The 18,846-nt window shown below is 51.7% G+C and overlaps 1 protein-coding gene across 1 annotated transcript in view; it reads left to right on the plus strand.

The window, feature by feature from the left end:
* Positions 1 to 18,846, plus strand: part of pogzb (pogo transposable element derived with ZNF domain b) — a 72,995-nt gene that overhangs the window by 49,354 nt on the left and 4,795 nt on the right. Inside the window, exons 24-36 of the mRNA XM_068022706.1 lie at positions 4 to 145; positions 940 to 1,040; positions 1,672 to 1,955; positions 3,179 to 3,336; positions 3,969 to 4,069; positions 5,608 to 5,754; positions 6,119 to 6,253; positions 7,103 to 7,329; positions 12,509 to 12,658; positions 14,312 to 14,368; positions 15,623 to 15,744; positions 16,759 to 16,911; positions 18,433 to 18,469. Coding sequence (XP_067878807.1) covers positions 4 to 145; positions 940 to 1,040; positions 1,672 to 1,955; positions 3,179 to 3,336; positions 3,969 to 4,069; positions 5,608 to 5,754; positions 6,119 to 6,253; positions 7,103 to 7,329; positions 12,509 to 12,658; positions 14,312 to 14,368; positions 15,623 to 15,744; positions 16,759 to 16,911; positions 18,433 to 18,469 — 1,814 coding nt within the window. The remainder of the gene's footprint in view (positions 1 to 3; positions 146 to 939; positions 1,041 to 1,671; positions 1,956 to 3,178; positions 3,337 to 3,968; positions 4,070 to 5,607; positions 5,755 to 6,118; positions 6,254 to 7,102; positions 7,330 to 12,508; positions 12,659 to 14,311; positions 14,369 to 15,622; positions 15,745 to 16,758; positions 16,912 to 18,432; positions 18,470 to 18,846) is intronic.

Below are 18,846 nucleotides of genomic sequence, written 5' to 3' on the forward strand. Positions count from 1 at the left end.
TAGACAGCGAACCCTGAAATCAGGCCGAAGCCTGAGGAAGTGGTTAAGAGCAGCATCCTCCCGCCAGTGCAAATCACCACCACGACCACCACAGCCCCCCAGATAATGCTCAAGAACACACTAAATAACACGACTCCTTTCAAACGTAAGAAAGCGTGTCTTATTTTCAACTCTTGTGAACTTCTAGGCTCCTCAAGGTGTGAGGGATGTCACTGTTGGAGATTGGGGGTGGGGGGGCTGGTTTGAGGACAGAGGAGGGTGGGGGCTGCTCTCTGAATCCAGGTGGATTCCTCTCTCCCCGCTCAAGGCTCGATCGTCTCCATCTGGAGCAGTTGGTAAAGCTTGGTTGCTAACCTAATCTATCCCCTTTTTAAGCACTCTTGCTTAAAGAAGGAAGACCAGTTTGTTGACTTGAAGCCTATAATTAACAAACTGTTAATTGTATAGTAATTGCTTTTAATTTTATGCAGGCGTTGGACATTAACTGGGAATTTACTTAAGTCCCGATAAATAGACACAGACTGAAATTATGGTTATTGGGTTAGGAGATGAATGCCTGTAATGTGAAGCTCTGTAAATAAATATCAGTGTGTCTAAAGATTGGCTCCAGTTTTATCCTTCACCAGCTAGCTTTCTGAAATAGAACACAAAGAACCTTTCCAGTCTGTGGCTGAATTCTGACCTTGCCCTGTGTTTCTTGAACAGCGGTCAGAACCTGCAGCCCTGGAAGGGACAAAGCTCCACCTGAGCTGAACAGTACATTGTGCAATAAGTGATCGTAATGCTCTTGCAAAACGACATGGATCCTATTTTCCGTGTGCAATACCACGGGATTTTCATTGGTCTAATAAATTTAGTCTGTGGCGTGTTGCTGTGTTATTAATGATTTTCCTTTTCTCTCTTCCCTGCCCCCCCCCCCCCCCCGCCTTTCCGTGACAGTGCCTGAAAACAATATGAATAATGGAGTTCCCATCCCAATGGATTGTCCAAAATGCAACATTCATTTCAACATCTTGGAGTCCTTAAAAGTTCACATGGCTGTAAGTTACTTCTGGGTCCATGTCACCTTTAACCAAAGCAGAAAGGCTGCAGTTTTGTTTTAAAGTTTGTCATTGGGGATGTGAGTGTCACTGGCAAGGCCAGATTTATTGCCCATCCCTAATTGCCCCTTGAGAAGGTGGTGGTGAGCCACCCTCCTGAACCGCTGCAGTCCATGTGGGGTAGGTACACCCACAGTGCTGTTAGGGAGGGAGTTCCAGGATTTTGACCCAGCGACAATGAAGGAATGGTGATATAGTTCCAAGTCAGGATGGTGTGTGACTTGGAGGGGAACTTGCAGGTGGTGGTGTTCCCATGCCCTTGTCCTTCTAGTTGGTAGAGGTCACGGGTTTGGAAGGTGCTGTTTCAGGAGCCTTGGCGAGTTGCTACAGTGCATCTTGTAGATGGTACGGTACAGAATTACCCTTTCTTCCCCTCTCCCACGGGTTTGGTAGGCTGGGGTGACCTACTGTCATCCCAAGCAAGAAATTTGGGGCTCCCTTGGCAGAATTGCAAGGGAGACCATTGATGGCTTGTTTGAGAGTTGTAGCTCCTCCACTGGTAGTACAAAGAGAGGTGAAGTGAAAGTCTAGTTGTTGATTGTTTTCTCACAGCACATTTCCCTTTCTCCAGTACTGCTGCCCCCAGCTGCTGAATCCGACGCCCGCCAAGAGCCCTCAGCAGCAACCCCACCCAGCCCCACCCCCACCTCCACCCACACCCCCAACCCCACCAACACCACAGCAGCAGCCGCCGGTCAAACTAGCTGTGCCCGTCCAAGGCAAGCTGATCATGCTGGTGGATGATTTCTACTATGGGAGAGATGAGGGCAGCACCTATCAGATGCTTCACGAAATGAAGACCAGCACAACCTTCAGATGCCTCAGCTGCTTGAAGAGACTGAAGAACAATATCAGGTACTTTCTGATGTGTGTGTGTGTACTGTCTTTCTCTGTCTGTCTGTCTGTCTCTCTCTGTCTCTCTGTCTCTCTCTCTCTCTCTGTCTCTCTCTCTCTCTCTCTCATTCTCTCTCTGCCCATCTGACACTGTCCCTATCTGTCTGTCTCTGTCTCTCTCTCTCTGTCTCTCTCTCTCTCTCTGTCTCTCTCTCTCTCTCTGTCTGTCTCTCTCTCTGTCTGTCTCTCTCTCTGTCTGTCTGTCTCTCTCTCTCTGTCTGTCTCTCTCGCTCGCTCGCTTGCTCTCACTCTCTTGCTTGTTCTCTCTCTCTATCTCTCTCCCCATCTGACACTCTCTCTCTGTCTCTGTCTGTCTCTCTCTCTGTCTCTCATTTTTAACTTGGGATCTGCATTGCTGGGACTTCTGTTTGGGATCAGGAGACTTGGGGACATGGTTTTAATGAGAAGGCAGCATAATGAGGTGATGGGATTGAGGTCAGGTGTAGCACTATAATTGTTGGTTGGGTTTGATGCATTACTGCCTTTTGAGGGCTTTGTTGTTGGCACGCTACAGACTTGGGTTCAATGCTGCACTAGAGTTGATCAGTCATCAGCGCGCTCGCTGGCTCTTCTTCTGATGGGTGGGGGTTTCACGTCGGTTAGCGAAGGAGGGTTATATTTGCAACCAGCAGCAGTTAGCTGGGTAAGTGCCCGGATCACTGTATCTGATAGTTTTGGGCAAGTTGAGATGCAAGTTAGAGGTGTTGGCAGGTGGGGTGTTGGGAGTTGTGGGGGTTATATGCACAAACAGCTCAGAGTCTCTATGCAAGGCACCAAGGGCGAAAGAGATTGGAGGCCAGAGGAGAGAAATCAGGAAAGTTGGTGACCATCCGGAAAGCTGAGTTTCTAACAGCTTGTAGATTGGACGAGATGGGGAGGACTGAGGGAAATTGGGGCAGTGCACAGTTCTGAAATCCTGGGATCAGATCAAATGTTAAACAGTCTGAGACGGTTACTCTGCCTCATCTCTGAGGAACAAGGTGAAAAAGTTGCACACAAGCCTGTGATAAGCTGACATTAGTCTTGAGGTTCCAACACTTCTACGTTGTTGGGGAAAGGGTAGACCATCGGTAGATGAAGAGTTCTGCAGCTTTGACATTCTGAGTCTGGGGCAGTGTGTACGCTGTGTGTTTTTTTTGTTGTTGCTGTGATTACATCTAAGCGTTGACCTTAAATTGCTGCAGATTTATGAACCACATGAAGCACCATCTCGAGCTGGAACAGCAGAACGATGAAAGTATTGAGAACCACACTACTTGCCAGCACTGCTTCCGCCAGTACGCCACTCCTTTCCAGCTGCAGTGCCACATTGAAAATGTGCACAGCCCCTACGAAACCACCAGTAAGTGCCTTTTCCCACTCCCCCCCTCGCCCCCCCCCCCCCCCCCCCCCCCCCCGCCACCCCCCACCCTCACCATTTCCCTTCCCCATGTCTGGTGTGAGGGAACCCTGGAGCAGCCGAGCCAGAAGGTCGTGGGGTTCACATCCCACGCCAGGTCTTCAGCACCAGAAACAAGGCTGACACTCCAGCGCTGCCCTGTCGGAGGTGCCATCTTCCGGATGAGACATTAAACTGAGGCCCCGTCTGCCCTATCGGGTGGGTGTAAAAGATCCCACTATTGGGGGAAGAGTGGGGTTGGGGGTAGGGGGGGTGGGAAAGTTCGCCTCAGTGTCCTGAGGCCCAATATTTGTCCCTCAACCAACATCACTTAAAAAAAAAAGATGATCTGGGTCATTATCACATTGCTGTTTGTGGGATCTTGCTGTGCGTAAATTGTGTGTGTTTCCTACATTACAACAGTGACCACACTTCCAAAAGGGCTTCATTGGCTGTAAAGCGCTTTGGGACGTCCTGAGGTCATGAAAGGTGCTCTAGAAATGCACGTCTTTCTTTCTAAGACTAGAGGTATTTTAGGTGTGATATTGTGGGTTTTTTTCTCAAGTCTGTCGTTATCTGCTTCACTCTGATTGCAGCAAAGTGTAAGATCTGTGAGCTGGCATTTGAAACGGAACAGCTTTTCCTCCAGCACATGAAGGACACCCACAAACCAGGAGAAATGCCGTATGTCTGTCAGGTAAAGCTCCTTCCTCACACTGGGAGGCTTTTCCCCTTGCTTGGAGAGTCTAGAACGAAGGGTCACAATCTCAGGATAAGTGGAGGAGGGGTGGCCTTTTCGGACCGAGATGAGGAGAAATTTCTTCACTCAGAGGGTTGTGAATCTTTGGAATTCCCTACCCCAGAGGGCTGTGGCTTCTCAGTCGTTGAGTATGTTCAAGACTGGGATCGATAGATTTTTGATCACTAAGGGAATTGAGTGATGTGAGGCTTGGGTGGGAAGTGGAGTTGAAGGTAAGGGTCCGCTGTGATCTTGTTAAATAGTGGAGCAGGCTCAAGGGCCTGAATGGCCCCTCCTTAATTCTTCCACATGAGAAATTCTCACCAGCGTCATTGCTGTAAGTGTGGCCAAGTTGGTGACGCACTCTCCCACGGACCTGAAGATTAGATTAGATTAGAGATACAGCACTGAAACAGGCCCTTCGGCCCACCGAGTCTGTGCCGAACATCAACCACCCATTTATACTAATCCTACACTAATCCCATATTCCTACCAAACATCCCCACCTGTCCCTATATTTCCCTACCACCTACCTATACTAGTGACAATTTATAATGGCCAATTTACCTATCAACCTGCAAGTCTTTTGGCTTGTGGAAGGAAACCGGAGCACCCGGAGAAAACCCACGCAGACACAGGGAGAACTTGCAAACTCCACACAGGCAGTACCCGGAATCGAACCCGGGTCCCTGGAGCTGTGAGGCTGCAGTGCTAACCACTGCGCCACTGTGCAGTCCGAGCCCCACTCTAGTACTTCAGCTGGTAGACTGACAGTGCAGTGCAGTACTAATGGGAGTGCTGCACTGTTGTACTGCTGTCTTTTAAATGATGCTTTAAACATCGACTGTGCCTGATAGGCACATAGGATCTTCAATGTCTGTTTGCAAAAGCAGGAATTCTTCATTTCTCCCTCAGCCAGACCCACTAAGAGCGGATTAAATGGTCATTGTCTCATTGTAGTCTGCGGACGTCGTTGGCACAAAATGGCTGATGTGTTGCCTACACTTCAGAGTAATTCATTCTGGAAAGCGCTTTGTGCATCTCCAAGGGACACGATAGGGCGTCACACAAATGTATTGTTTGGCTCCCTTTTCTTTGCTAAGGGCATTGATTTGTTGTGGGACCTCGGGGTCCGGGACGTTAAACCGATGTGATGGATGATTTATCCGGTCTCTGTAAAGGAGGTGGCAGGACCACAGTAGAAATACTTGAGAGAGAGAGAGAGTGCACTCCAGCTGAGTGCATAAAAGGTTTCACATAACTTCCTTGCTTTTGTAGTCTATGCCTCTATTTATAAAACCAAGAGTTAAGCGCACCAAATTTGTATGCAGGGCTCCTTGGGCTGGGTGGGGTAGGTGTGCCCACTGCGATGGAAGACGTGGGTGTTGGGTAATCCCTTGCTTATTCGGGTGGGCGGGCGGGTTGGAAGTTTCCTATCGACCGTTAAGTGGTTGAGTCTGATGCACGCTGGTACATGTTTTATTTTATTCCTGTAGGTGTGTGAGTATCGCTCATCGGTGTATTTAGAAGTGGATAACCATTTCCGAATGATTCACGAAGACACTAAGAACTTGCTCTGTCCGTACTGTTTCAAAGTGCTGAAGAACAGTAGTGCCTACCAGCAACACTACATGAAGCACCAGGTGAGTGCGTCCGCAATGTTAGCTGCCGTAACAGATAGTCAAGTTAGCACTAGCTGCAGGAATTGGGCAAAATTCAGATCACAGCTCCCAGGAGCTTCCAGGTTCCAATCCTGAGCCGAATTATCCGTCTTGGCTTGCACTTGAGTTGTGAGCCGCAAGGCGAGGGCCAGGGAGGGGCTGCCGCCGTGGGTGATGGCCTCTTCAAGGAGGGGAAGGGGTGAAAGTGTCCAGCACTGCTGACCCCCAGTCATCCCGAACGGGGAAAGGCACGTGTTTTATTACTCTTCCTTTTCTACTCCCGTCGTGCTATCCAGTCAAGTTTTTTTTTTTTGGCTTTTCCTTAATCGTCTTTGTCTTGTTTCAGAAGAAGAGCGTCTACCCCTGTAACAAGTGCAGACTCCAGTTCATCAGCGCCAAGGAGAAAATGGAACATAAGGTTGAACACCACAAGACATTTAAGAAGCCAAAACAGCTGGAAGGACTGCAGCCTGGGACCAAGGTCAGGAACATAGTTGTAATCATTTACCCTCCCTCCCTCCCGCCCGCCACCATTTTCCATGCACTGATGCATAATGGCCTTGATACTGTTTTGGAGCAGAGGTGTCAAATCATTGACGTACAAAGCCTGATGGAAAACTGATTGTCGGAAGTGTGTTTAGACAGGATAGACTCGTCTCCAGCGGTGCAACCCCTGGGAGTGAAGACCTTCCGATGAAATGGGGTTAGAGGCCAGGGGCTAACTGGGGCCAGTGGTAGTTCAAGTCTCTATTATTATAAATTCCTGTGGCCACATTTACGATGGAAAGGACCCATGTAAACTTGTCACGCAGTAATTGCACCTTCCGCCGGTGGCCGTAGCATAGTCAACACCACTTGGCACAGTGTGTACCGTCCCATCCACCCGCCCATTTCCGCACACTTTTCTATCGGCAATACTTGCAAGATGGTTAGTGGAGGCACCCCTGCCTGATTTCCTCATCCTCTTTCTCCCCCACCCCCGTCACCTCGACATGGATTCCCCTCCCTAGACGGGGAGCGCTTGGGGCGTAGATCATTCCAAGCGCTACCGCATCACAGACCTTGGGGTCTTTTCACAGCATTGTACAGCAGCACCGAAAGGGGCCAGTCGGCCCCTCGTGCCTGTGCCAGCTCTTTCAAAGAGCTATCCAATTAGTCCCACTCTCCTTGCTCTTTCCCCCCACAGCCCTGCAAATGTTTCCGTTTCAAGTATTCTGCCTTGCTCAATACCACTCCGGGTAGCATGTGTTTCCCAGTGAGCCATGAAGGGAAGTGGATCGCATTTTCCACTTACACGTCACTATTTAATCTTTTCCATTCCTCCTTTCAGGTTACAATAAGGACCTCGATGGGCCAAGCACGGGCCACTGGAGGAGCCAATCAGGAGGTCCCAACCCGGAAAGTCTATCCCCCAGTGTTGCCTGCAAAAGCACAGGAGCCCCCAGCCTGCTCGACCGTTCACACAGTCGCTCCGGTCCCCAAACCGGTAGCCAAACCGGAGAAGAAGAAGGTCGTGGAGAGGATGAGCCCACTGCTGATAGACATGCAGGAAATCAGGTGCCCGCCTTGTGTTCTGTTAATGTGTGCTGGAGCTCGTGCACAAGACATGAGAGCCGCGAGGGACGCAGGTTTATTCATTTTTTAAATTTCTTTGACCACAGCTGCCTTCAGCTGCATTGCTAATTTCTGAGTGAGCATCTGCAGGCTCTTCAGCTGCATGTGGACATTCTGGAAAAACCAATTCCTTCCTCTGCCAACCTCCCTGTACATTAAAGGTCACAAGACAAGCTTGTCAGAAGCCTGTTCGAACGTGTGTCTTGGAGTCAGGCCACGGCTCAGTGGGTCGCTCTCTCACCTCCTTGAGTCAGAAGGTTGTGGGTTCAAGTTTTACTGCAGAAACAGGAGCCGATAATTCAGGCCGACACTCCCAGTGCCGGTACTGAGGGAGTGCTGCACTGAACCGTGGCCTCAGTTGCCCTCTCGGTGGATGTAAAAGAGGGTTGTCCAGTTTTGCGCGTGGGGGACCACATTACAGTTTTTGTCTTACATAGAGGGCCAGTGAGACAATTTCAAAAAGATAAAAGTATTTAAAATTTATCTTACTATTAAACAAAACAACAACAAATGTGCATTTTTGTGAACAAGCTTTTATTGACTTACTTTCTGATCACTATGTTGGACACTGATTTATGAGACTCCTGGCACTTATTGCTTGCACAAGTAGATCATGTTTGCCCACACACTTGTTATAGCAATGCGGAGTGTTCCGGATAAATGTCCCTTCTGTCAGGAGTGATCTTGATCTCTCGCACGCCCTCGCTCGATCTCTCTCGCTCTCGCTCGCGCGCACTCTTGCTCTCACGTGCTCTCTCTCTCTCTCTCTCCCCCCCGCGCTCTCTCTCTCTCTCTCTCCCCTCTCTCTCTCTCTCCCCGCGCTCTCTCTCTCTCTCACCCGCGCTCTCTCTCTCTCTCTCCCCCGCGCTCTCTCTCTCTCTCTCTCCCCGCGCCTCTCTCTCTCTCTCTCTCCCCGCGCTCTCTCTCTCTCTCTCTCCCCGCGCTCTCTCTCTCTCTCTCTCCCCGCGCTCTCTCTCTCTCTCCCCGCGCTCTCTCTCTCTCCCCGGCGCTCTCTCTCTCTCTCCCCGCGCGCTCTCTCTCTCTCTCCCCGCGCGCTCTCTCTCTCTCTCTCCCCGCGCTCTCTCTCTCTCTCTCCCCGCTCTCTCTCTCTCTCTCCCCGCGCTCTCTCTCTCTCTCTCCCCGCGCTCTCTCTCTCTCCCCGCGCTCTCTCTCTCTCTCCCCGCGCTCTCTCTCTCTTCCCCGCGCTCGCTCGCTCTCTCTCCCCGCGCTCTCTCTCTCTCTGCCCGCGCTCTCTCTCTCTCTGCCCGCGCTCTCTCTCTCTGTCTCCCCGCGCTCTCTCTCTCTCTCTCCCCCGCGCTCTCTCTCTCTCTCTCCCCGCGCTCTCTCTCTCTCTCTCCCCGCGCTCTCTCTCTCTCTCTCCCCGCGCTCTCTCTCTCTCTCTCCCCGCGCTCTCTCTCTCTCTCTCCCCGCGCTCTCTCTCTCTCTCTCCCCGCGCTCTCTCTCTCTCTCTCCCCGCGCTCTCTCTCTCTCTCTCCCCGCGCTCGCTCTCTCTCTCTCCCCGCGCTCGCTCTCTCTCTCTCCCCGCGCTCTCTCTCTCTCTCTCCCGCGCTCTCTCTCTCTCTCTCCCCCGCGCTCTCTCTCTCTCTCTCCCCGCGCTCGCTCTCTCTCTCTCCCCGCGCTCTCTCTCTCTCTCTCCCCGCGCTCTCTCTCTCTCTCTCCCCGCGCTCTCTCTCTCTCTCTCCCCGCGCTCTCTCTCTCTCTCTCCCCGCGCTCTCTCTCTCTCTCTCCCCGCGCTCTCTCTCTCTCTCCCGCGCTCTCTCTCTCTCCCCGCGCTCTCTCTCTCTCTCTCCCCGCGCTCTCTCTCTCTCTCTCCCCGCGCTCTCTCTCTCTCTCTCCCCGCGCTCTCTCTCTCTCTCTCCCCGCGCTCTCTCTCTCTCTCTCCCCGCGCTCTCTCTCTCTCTCTCCCCGCGCTCTCTCTCTCTCTCTCTCCCCGCGCTCTCTCTCTCTCTCTCTCCCCGCGCTCTCTCTCTCTCTCTCCCCGTGCTCTCTCTCTCTCCCCGCGCGCTCTCTCTCTCTCTCTCCCCGCACGCTCTCTCTCTCTCTCTCCCCGCGCTCTCTCTCTCTCTCTCTCCCCGCGCTCTCTCTCTCTCTCTCCCCGCGCTCTCTCTCTCTCTCTCCCCGCGCTCTCTCTCTCTCTCTCCCCGCGCTCTCTCTCTCTCTCTCCCCGCGCTCTCTCTCTCTCTCTCCCCGCGCTCTCTCTCTCTCTCTCCCCGCGCTCTCTCTCTCTCTCTCCCCGCGCTCTCTCTCTCTCTCTCCCCGCGCTCTCTCTCTCTCTCTCCCCGCGCTCTCTCTCTCTCTCTCCCCGCGCTCTCTCTCTCTCTCTCTCCCGCGCTCTCTCTCTCTCTCTCTCCCCGCGCTCTCTCTCTCTCTCTCTCCCCGCGCTCTCTCTCTCTCTCTCTCCCCGCGCTCTCTCTCTCTCTCTCTCCCCGCGCTCTCTCTCTCTCTCTCTCTCCCGCGCTCTCTCTCTCTCTCTCTCTCCCCGCGCTCTCTCTCTCTCTCTCCCCGCGCTCTCTCTCTCTCTCTCTCTCCCCGCGCTCTCTCTCTCTCTCTCTCTCCCCGCGCTCTCTCTCTCTCTCTCTCTCCCCGCGCTCTCTCTCTCTCTCTCTCTCCCGCGCTCTCTCTCTCTCTCTCTCTCCCCGCGCTCTCTCTCTCTCTCTCTCTCCCCGCGCTCTCTCTCTCTCTCTCCCCGCGCTCTCTCTCTCTCTCTCCCCGCGCTCTCTCTCTCTCTCTCCCCGCGCTCTCTCTCTCTCTCCCCGCGCTCTCTCTCTCTCTCTCCCCGCGCTCTCTCTCTCTCTCTCCCCGCGCTCTCTCTCTCTCTCTCCCCGCGCTCGCTCTCTCTCTCTCCCCGCGCTCTCTCTCTCTCTCTCCCCGCGCTCTCTCTCTCTCTCTCCCCGCGCTCTCTCTCTCTCTCTCCCCGCGCTCGCTCTCTCTCTCTCCCCGCGCTCTCTCTCTCTCTCTCCCCGCGCTCGCTCTCTCTCTCTCCCCGCGCTCTCTCTCTCTCTCTCCCCGCGCTCTCTCTCTCTCTCTCCCCGCGCTCTCTCTCTCTCTCTCCCCGCGCTCTCTCTCTCTCTCCCCGCGCTCTCTCTCTCTCCCCGCGCTCTCTCTCTCTCCCCGCGCTCTCTCTCTCTCTCCCCGCGCTCTCTCTCTCTCTCCCCGCGCTCTCTCTCTCTCTCTCCCCGCGCTCTCTCTCTCTCTCTCTCCCCGCGCTCTCTCTCTCTCTCTCTCCCCGCGCTCTCTCTCTCTCTCTCTCCCCGCGCGCTCTCTCTCTCTCTCTCCCCGCACGCTCTCTCTCTCTCTCTCTCCCCGCGCTCTCTCTCTCTCTCTCCCCGCGCTCTCTCTCTCTCTCTCCCCGCGCTCTCTCTCTCTCTCTCCCCGCGCTCTCTCTCTCTCTCTCCCCGCGCTCTCTCTCTCTCTCTCCCCGCGCTCTCTCTCTCTCTCTCCCCGCGCTCTCTCTCTCTCTCTCCCCGCGCTCTCTCTCTCTCTCTCCCCGCGCTCTCTCTCTCTCTCTCTCCCCGCGCTCTCTCTCTCTCTCTCTCCCCGCGCTCTCTCTCTCTCTCTCTCCCCGCGCTCTCTCTCTCTCTCTCTCCCCGCGCTCTCTCTCTCTCTCTCTCTCCCCGCGCTCTCTCTCTCTCTCTCTCTCCCCGCGCTCTCTCTCTCTCTCTCTCTCCCCGCGCTCTCTCTCTCTCTCTCTCCCCGCGCTCTCTCTCTCTCTCTCTCTCCCGCGCTCTCTCTCTCTCTCTCTCTCTCTCTCTCTCTCTCCCCGCTCTCTCTCTCTCTCTCTCTCTCCCCGCGCTCTCTCTCTCTCTCTCTCTCCCCGCGCTCTCTCTCTCTCTCTCTCTCTCTCTCTCTCCCCGCTCTCTCTCTCTCTCTCTCTCTCCCCGCGCTCTCTCTCTCTCTCTCTCTCCCCGCGCTCTCTCTCTCTCTCTCTCTCCCCGCGCTCTCTCTCTCTCTCTCTCTCCCCGCGCTCTCTCTCTCTCTCTCTCTCCCCGCGCTCTCTCTCTCTCTCTCTCTCCCCGCGCTCTCTCTCTCTCTCTCTCTCCCCGCGCTCTCTCTCTCTCTCTCTCTCCCCGCGCTCTCTCTCTCTCTCTCTCTCCCCGCGCGCTCTCTCTCTCTCTCTCTCCCCGCGCTCTCTCTCTCTCTCTCTCTCCCCGCGCTCTCTCTCTCTCTCTCTCTCCCCGCGCTCTCTCTCTCTCTCTCTCTCTCCCCGCGCTCTCTCTCTCTCTCTCTCTCCCCGCGCTCTCTCTCTCTCTCTCTCTCCCCGCGCTCTCTCTCTCTCTCTCTCTCCCCGCTCTCTCTCTCTCTCTCTCTCCCCGCGCGCGCTCTCTCTCTCTCACAGTTGTAGCGAGTAGGAGCGCTCAGCACAGCAGCTTTGTGTTTGGTCAGTCTTTTTTAAAAATCCCAAGCCCGTTTCCGAGCTGACAGGTGCTGGCTGACGGGGCTTTTAAAAATGTCGGAACCCACCCGGAAAACCCCGAATCTGTCCAAAGTGGGGAAGCCGCTGTTGCTCTCATGCAGCAGCTGTCAGCTGTGAAACTGACTTGCGATTTCTTTTGAAAAGCCGGTCCGGAGGAAGAAGCCAATGGGAAATTTCTCATCTCTGAAATATATCCGCAGGTTGGATGGAAACCTTTGGCAGGTCGGATCCTGACCCGCGGGTCGTACGTTGAATAACCCTGGTGTAAAAGATCCCGTGGCCACAGTTGGAAGGACAGCAGGGGGAGTTCTCCCTGGTATCCTGGGGCCAATAATTATCCTGATCTAATATTAATGAAAACAGAAAACCTGGTCATGATCACATTGCTGCTTTTTGGAGCTTGCTGTGCACAAAATAGTTTCCTACATTACAGCAGTGACTGCACTTTAGAAGTACTTCATTGGCTGTAAAGGGCTTTGAGACATCCTGATGATGTGAAAGGCGCTATAGAAATGCAAGTTCTTTTTTTTTTTACTGTGAACATTTACCCATCGGGTGAGCTGGGTTTGGTTTTATCTGTAAGCCAATCTCGGCTTCTATTTCAGTGTGAAACACTCCTGCTTTGACCCACCCACTGCTGTCTTGAGAGTTTAACTTTTCCTTTTCTCTCCCCCTTCGAACTGACAGGAAACTGTACAGTAACCAAGTCTGCTTGGAGTGTAACTTCGACATCACCAATATCAACAACATCAGCAACCATTTCCCCACTTACGTTCACTGCTCCCGCTGTCGGTACAGCACCAGCTGCAGTCGGGCCTATGCCGATCACATGATCAGGTAGGAGAACCCGCAGTTTTGCCGCCGTCGGACTTGGAAACCAGCAGCTGCAGAACACGCAAAAAAAAACTGTTCCGTTTTAACCATTTGAAAAAAATGTTTTTAAATGTTGCATTTTTTTGGGGAAGCTGGATAAGTAAATGAGGAGAAAGGAATAGAAGGATATGGTGATGGGGGTAGGATGACGAGGGGGTGGGAGGAGGCTCGTGTGGAGCAGAAACACCAGCACGGAGCAGATGGGCCGAATGGCCTGTTGCTGTGCTGTGCAACTCTATACGTTTGAGCCTTATGCACGACACCTATCTGATAATACATTAAAAGCCATCAGCTCCACCCCTGTTAGTTTAAACTCTCTGCTGTTTGGAACCACTTTATTCAACACTATTAACTCGAGCTTCGAAATGTTTCACCTTTTGCTTTGCACACAAGCTGAATTGGCGCACCATCATAAAACATCCTTCTCCCACCCTCAAGAATAAAATCGAGCTAACATGTTTACATCTCTGCGGATCACAGGATCAGGAGTAGGCCATTCAGCCCATCGAGCCTGCTCTGTCATTCAGTTAGATCATGGCTGATCATCTACCTCAGTGCCACTTACCCGTCCTATCCCCAGATCCCATGATCTCATTAGTATCTTGATATCTATTGATTTCTGCCTCGAACATGCCCAATGATTGAACATCCACAGAGTCACCACCCTCTGAGTGAAGAACTTACTTCTCATCTCAGTCTTAAATGGCCTACCCTTTATTCTGAGACTGCGTCCCCTGGTTCTAGACTCACCAACCAGGGGAAACATCCCATCCACATCCACCCTGTCACGCCCTGTAAGAATTTTGTAAGTTTCAGTGAGATCACCTCTCATTCTTTGAAACTCGAGAGAATACAGGCCCGCAATCTCTGCTCATAAGACGATCCCGCCATTCCAGGGATTAGTCCGGTGAACCTCCGTTGCACTCCCTCTGTGCCAAGTATATCCTTCCTTAGATATGGAGACCAAAACTGTACACAATATGCCACGTGTGGTCTCACCAGTGCTTTATACAATTGCAGCAAGACGTCTTTACTCCTGTACTCAAATCCCCTTGCAATGAAGGCCAACATACCATTTCAACACTTCCCAACCTCTCGCTATTTAAGAAATACTCTGCCTTTCTGTTTTTTCCACCAAAGTGGATCACATCACACTTATTCACGTTATATTCCGTCTGCCGTGTTCTCGCCCATTCATCAAGCCTGTGCAAGACCCCTCGAAGCCGCCTTGCATCCTCTTCACAACTGACATTCCCTCCCAGTTTTGTGTCATCCACAAATTTGGAAATATTTGGTCCCCATAGAGGCTGTGAACAGCTGTGGCCCCAGCACTGAACCGAGTGGTACCCCTCTTCTGCTAAAAGGAATCTTTAAATTTACTGCCTCATTCAAATGTGTCTTATTAATAATAAATCACATTCGTTTTTTCATTTTAATATATTTCCCTGAATTTCTGCTTTTCCAAGTTTTGTATCATCTGTGGAATTTGAAATTATGTCAATGTACTCCAGTCCAGGTCGTTACTGTATATTAAATATACCTGGCCCTCTGCTTCTATCAATGACCTATTTCAATATTCTTGGGATGATGTTAATACAGCTCCTCTTTATCCTACAGTTACCACACTCAACGCGGAAAGCCAAAATACTTGATGTTTGGAAAAGTGAAGAAAAGGTAATTAGTTGCAGCTTCGGCTCTGATTCAAGACCGACATTTTGTGACAGTTTAAGAAACCGTCTTTCGGCTCTGTCCCTAACTGCATAAGTTTTTGCAAAGAATCTACTGAAAAGCTGCCTTTTGCCAACAGTTTGTGTGAACGGTAGCGTCAGTGTGTGCAGGAGGAAAGCTGGCTTCACCTTTCAGCTTGGGCTCTCCTTCAGTGTCTCGGCAGACGGAGCCTTGCAGACCTCGAGCCCCAGTCTGTGCCAAGAGCTGAGCTTGCCTGGAGTGGTACGGGCGCGACATGGCCCTCTCCCTCTACTCCTCGGACTGGTGAGGGTAAATGGCCCAGCCTTCCCACGCTTGATTGCTCCGCAGCAAGCTGTGCTGGAAATGCTGTGGGGATAAGGCGGACTCCCTTGGTGGCTCCACTCCGCTATTGAAGAATCCACTGACCTCTTGCTGTCTGGGTGTGAATAAATCACGTACGTGGGTGAAGTTAAATTGGGCCCCGTTAGGAAGTACTGATCCCACCTTCCACCTGCTCAGTGGGGAGGCCTGCTGCGCTGATGCTATGGATGTAAACCATCATCCCAGGGTCCCACAGGTTGTTACTGCACTGCTAAGCTCAATATTCAATGGAAAGCTGCCACCCGATGCTCTTGTTTTGAAACCCCTCACAACCTGCGGACTCTCTCCATCAGGTAGCACGTGTCAAGCGTGGCCATTTCGGTGAAGTAACGGAGGGCAGATGTTAAGAAAGAGCTTGCATTTCTATAGCGCCTTTCACGACTTCAGGACATCCCAAAGCGCTTGACAGACAATTTAATTACTTTTGTAAAAGTGTAGCAGATACAGCTGCCAATTTGTGCACAGCAAGCTCCCCCAAACGGCAGTGTCATGGTGTCCAGATTCTCTGCTCTTTAGTGATGTTGGTTGAGGGATAAGTACTGGCCCCAGGACACCGGGGAGAGCTCCACCCCCCTCGGTTTAACTGCAAGACAGCACCTCCGACAGTGCAGCACTCCCTCAGTGCTGGCACCAGGAGTATTAGCCTGAATTTTGTGCTCCAGTCTCTGGAGTGGGACACGAGCGTGCAACCTCCTGACTCAGAGGCAAGAGAACGACCCACTGAGACCCGACTGATATCTCAAGGTTCACTCTTGTGATTTAATTTGCTTTTTGTGATTGGCATAAATTGTGGAGAGATGACATTGCTCTCCCCACCCCGTCCCCCCACCAACAGGACTAACCTCTGCTTCTTGACAGTGGCGTTCTGCTCGCTTGCTCATCCTGCACGTTTACAGTCGATAAAGGAGATGGAGATGAGATGGCTCAGCACCTAGATCAGAACCAAGAGCACGGACCCTGTCGCTTTGTGACTTTTTCAGGTAAGCATCCCAGCTGCTGCTGTGGGATCCCGACCAGAGTTTCCGTCGTTACTCTGACCCGAATAAAATGTTCTACTGTAGCACAGCCTCTCAGGAGCTTAGTGGGGTGCAGTCAGGAATGTTCTCTCGATTTACAAACATGCTGAAACATCAGTTTATTTTTGATAGCGGTGAAAGAAAATTAATACTTTTCTCCAGGAAGATCCACCTGAAGAGTTAATCACCCATGCCTACCCCTCCTTACTTTCTGTCTGTCCTTCTCTCTTGTGTGTGTCTCTCTCTCTCTCTCGTTCCCTCTCTTCCTCTGGAGTGGAGCCATTGATCGTTGGTAATCTGCTTTCCTGTTTCAGTCAGCATTTGTTAGTAATTTCCTCATTGATATATCTGGAGTTCTCCTGGGGTTTGTCACCCCCTGTAGTTGCTCGGGATGGGGAGAGAGGAAATACCAGAGCTTCGGGCCTGGGGGAGGTGGGGGGTTGGTGACGGGAGCGGACTGTCGAGCACGGCCACCAATGGTTGTGCCCGTTCCCACCAATCTCAAACGAGCTGTGACCCGAACAGATCTTAGAAACAGCCCTTTCGAAACCTCCAGACACAGACAACTCACACAGTGCAAGTGATAAATATAAGCAAACAAGTCTCGCGTGTCCTTGGTTTCAGTGGGGCTGTAGTGGGGCAGTCACATCCTTTAACTGGAGTCAGTCTAAGGCCCGATTGAGTGGTTCCTCATGTTTGCAGACTGGCCATAAAATGGAGACGTGAGGAGATTAATTTCATGTCGTTTGGATTACATCTAGTTCTGCTGCAGGACTTGAATTCGTTTACATTTTGGGGTCTTAGAAACTCTGTTCCAGAGGCCTTGATTTGAAAGGTGACTGTTGCAGATGGATAATAGTTTGTGCCTTTGTCTGTAACTGTGAGTAGGTATATTAAACCTCGGCAACGGCATGTGTGATTGACTGTGGTTTTTAATTTCTCACGTGTCTCCCCTTTTTGCCTCCCCTGTTCGTAAAGTGGACCGTAGAGGAAAGGCATCCGAATTGGTGGAGGAGCCAGCACTGGACTCAGAGTCGTGGCTTGCAACCCCTGATTCGGAAATGGAAGAGGAGGAGAGTGGTGGTGTCCAGAATTCCAGCGCTGAAGAGGAGGGGAAAGACGAAAGTCCAGGTAAGGGATAAAAAATATTTGGGGAGTAAATGACTGACGGTGCAGCAGTGAATTTGTCGGTCGGTCGGTCGGGGTCGGGTAGGGTGGGGTTGGATGCCTATCTGCCACCCCGTCATTATCTACTCAGCATCGTTTAATCCAGTCTCTGTGTTTGCCTTGGGACAGAAAGAGGTCTTTCTCCACAGACATGGCCTGGGCAATCACATGAGACTGTCTACCCAGGCCCACGGGTAGCAACACTAAGCAGCTTTCCTGGTTTTGAGCAACTCTTCCACCTGATTAATACCTGACTGCAGACAAGATAAACCAACGTGCAGTGACAAGGGAGCTGTCACGGTCACAGAGCCAGGTGGAAGTAGGGCTGATGCCGAGGAACTGAGGATGCTTTTCTCCCCCTCATTATCCTGACGGGTCTTGTGCAGTAAGCCCAGGTTTTTGGAGTCTCGAGCGACGGACGGTTTTGCTCAAGTTACTTTTTTTTTTTTGGTTGCTGCTTTGACTGCTTATGTAGCTTGGTGTACATCCTAAACCAAGGTCTGTCATTGCGAGCGGGGCCAACTGTGTGAAAGGGAAAGGTAGCTTCAAGGAAGTGCAACCTTAAGGAACCAATAAAATTTTGGCTTTTGTTTTTAAAAGTGCACCCTTCGTGAGGCTAAAAGTAGGTATTTGGCAAGAATATGAAGGGAGGAGTGACGCACAATCTCATGCTTTGTTTGTTCAGGCAAAAGGGATGATCAGTGGTAGCCTCCCTCCCTACCTTCTTTCGTGCTTTGTACTGGGAAATCAGTGGTGCCCAGCCAGAAGGATATGTCTTCTGTGTCCTGGAAAGGAGAATTGGAAAGTTCCAGCGACCTTCGTCTGCTTTTGCATTAAGTGGCAATAACAAGCGAGGTGCTTACCATGCTAGAGACTGCTCAGTTGATCACCCCTGGTTAAATGGATCCAGCTGGTTTAGACATTGCGAGGCCACAATGATTGCTGCATGACAATAAATGTTATGGGGCTTGCAGACGAGAGGGACCAGCTGGCTGAACACTATTGGGCTGCGTTGTGCAGAGCAGGCTGAAGGCAAGGAAGAGGAGATGGAATGTGTGAAATTCACTCTTGCATGTCTGTGACGGTCTGGTAAGATGTCGAACTGGTCACTGTTGTTCATAGTAATCAAATGAAGTGGGTCATATAACCATGGTAACAGAATGATTAAAGAGTTAAGTGCGGCGTGCTGCCTCCATGTTGTTGTTCTGATGTCAATTGTATGTATCTTTGAATGTACTGTGATTTAGTGGGAGTATATGTGGAATGTGGTGATCAAAGGAGAATTGCGAGTGAATCACCCGCTATGCTGTACACATACTGGATCGTGGGGATTGGGGTTAGAACACATCGCCCTAGTTGAAAGGCTAGTGGCACGTTGGTCTGGAAGGATTCCTTCCGAGCTGTTGCTTCTCTGATACTCACTGAGTGGATTTAAAATCCATGCACAACCTATCTAATTTCTGAATACATCTCTCCCTCCTGTAGGTCCACCCATCTGCCAAGTCAAGAATCCTGTCATCAGGTAAGTACATATTGGATTGGAACCAAGTTAACTTAGTTTTCGAGAGAAGGTGGGTGTGTCACCACCTTCTGGGGGAATTTACGGAGAGTTCTTGCGGTTGCTAGAAATCCAATTAACAGGACTGGGGAGTTGCTGGCTAGGGCTGTTATGCTTCATCTCGTGCATCCCTGGCGAGGAAAGGGTTGGTACGGAGGGAGTGAATTGACCACACTTTCCTTTCCGTCCGTGCTGTTCAGTCACAGCTGACGGAAAAATACACATGTAGCCATGACGGAGGTTTGCTGTGATGCCCCATGTGGAACAATAGCCCCTTGGCCTCCACGTGTGAAGAATGCCACCTGGTACTGGAGGAAGTCTGGCATCAATGGAAATATGTC

The sequence above is a fragment of the Heterodontus francisci genome, chromosome 46 (genome assembly GCF_036365525.1).
Source record: "Heterodontus francisci isolate sHetFra1 chromosome 46, sHetFra1.hap1, whole genome shotgun sequence".
Lineage (NCBI taxonomy): Eukaryota > Metazoa > Chordata > Chondrichthyes > Heterodontiformes > Heterodontidae > Heterodontus > Heterodontus francisci.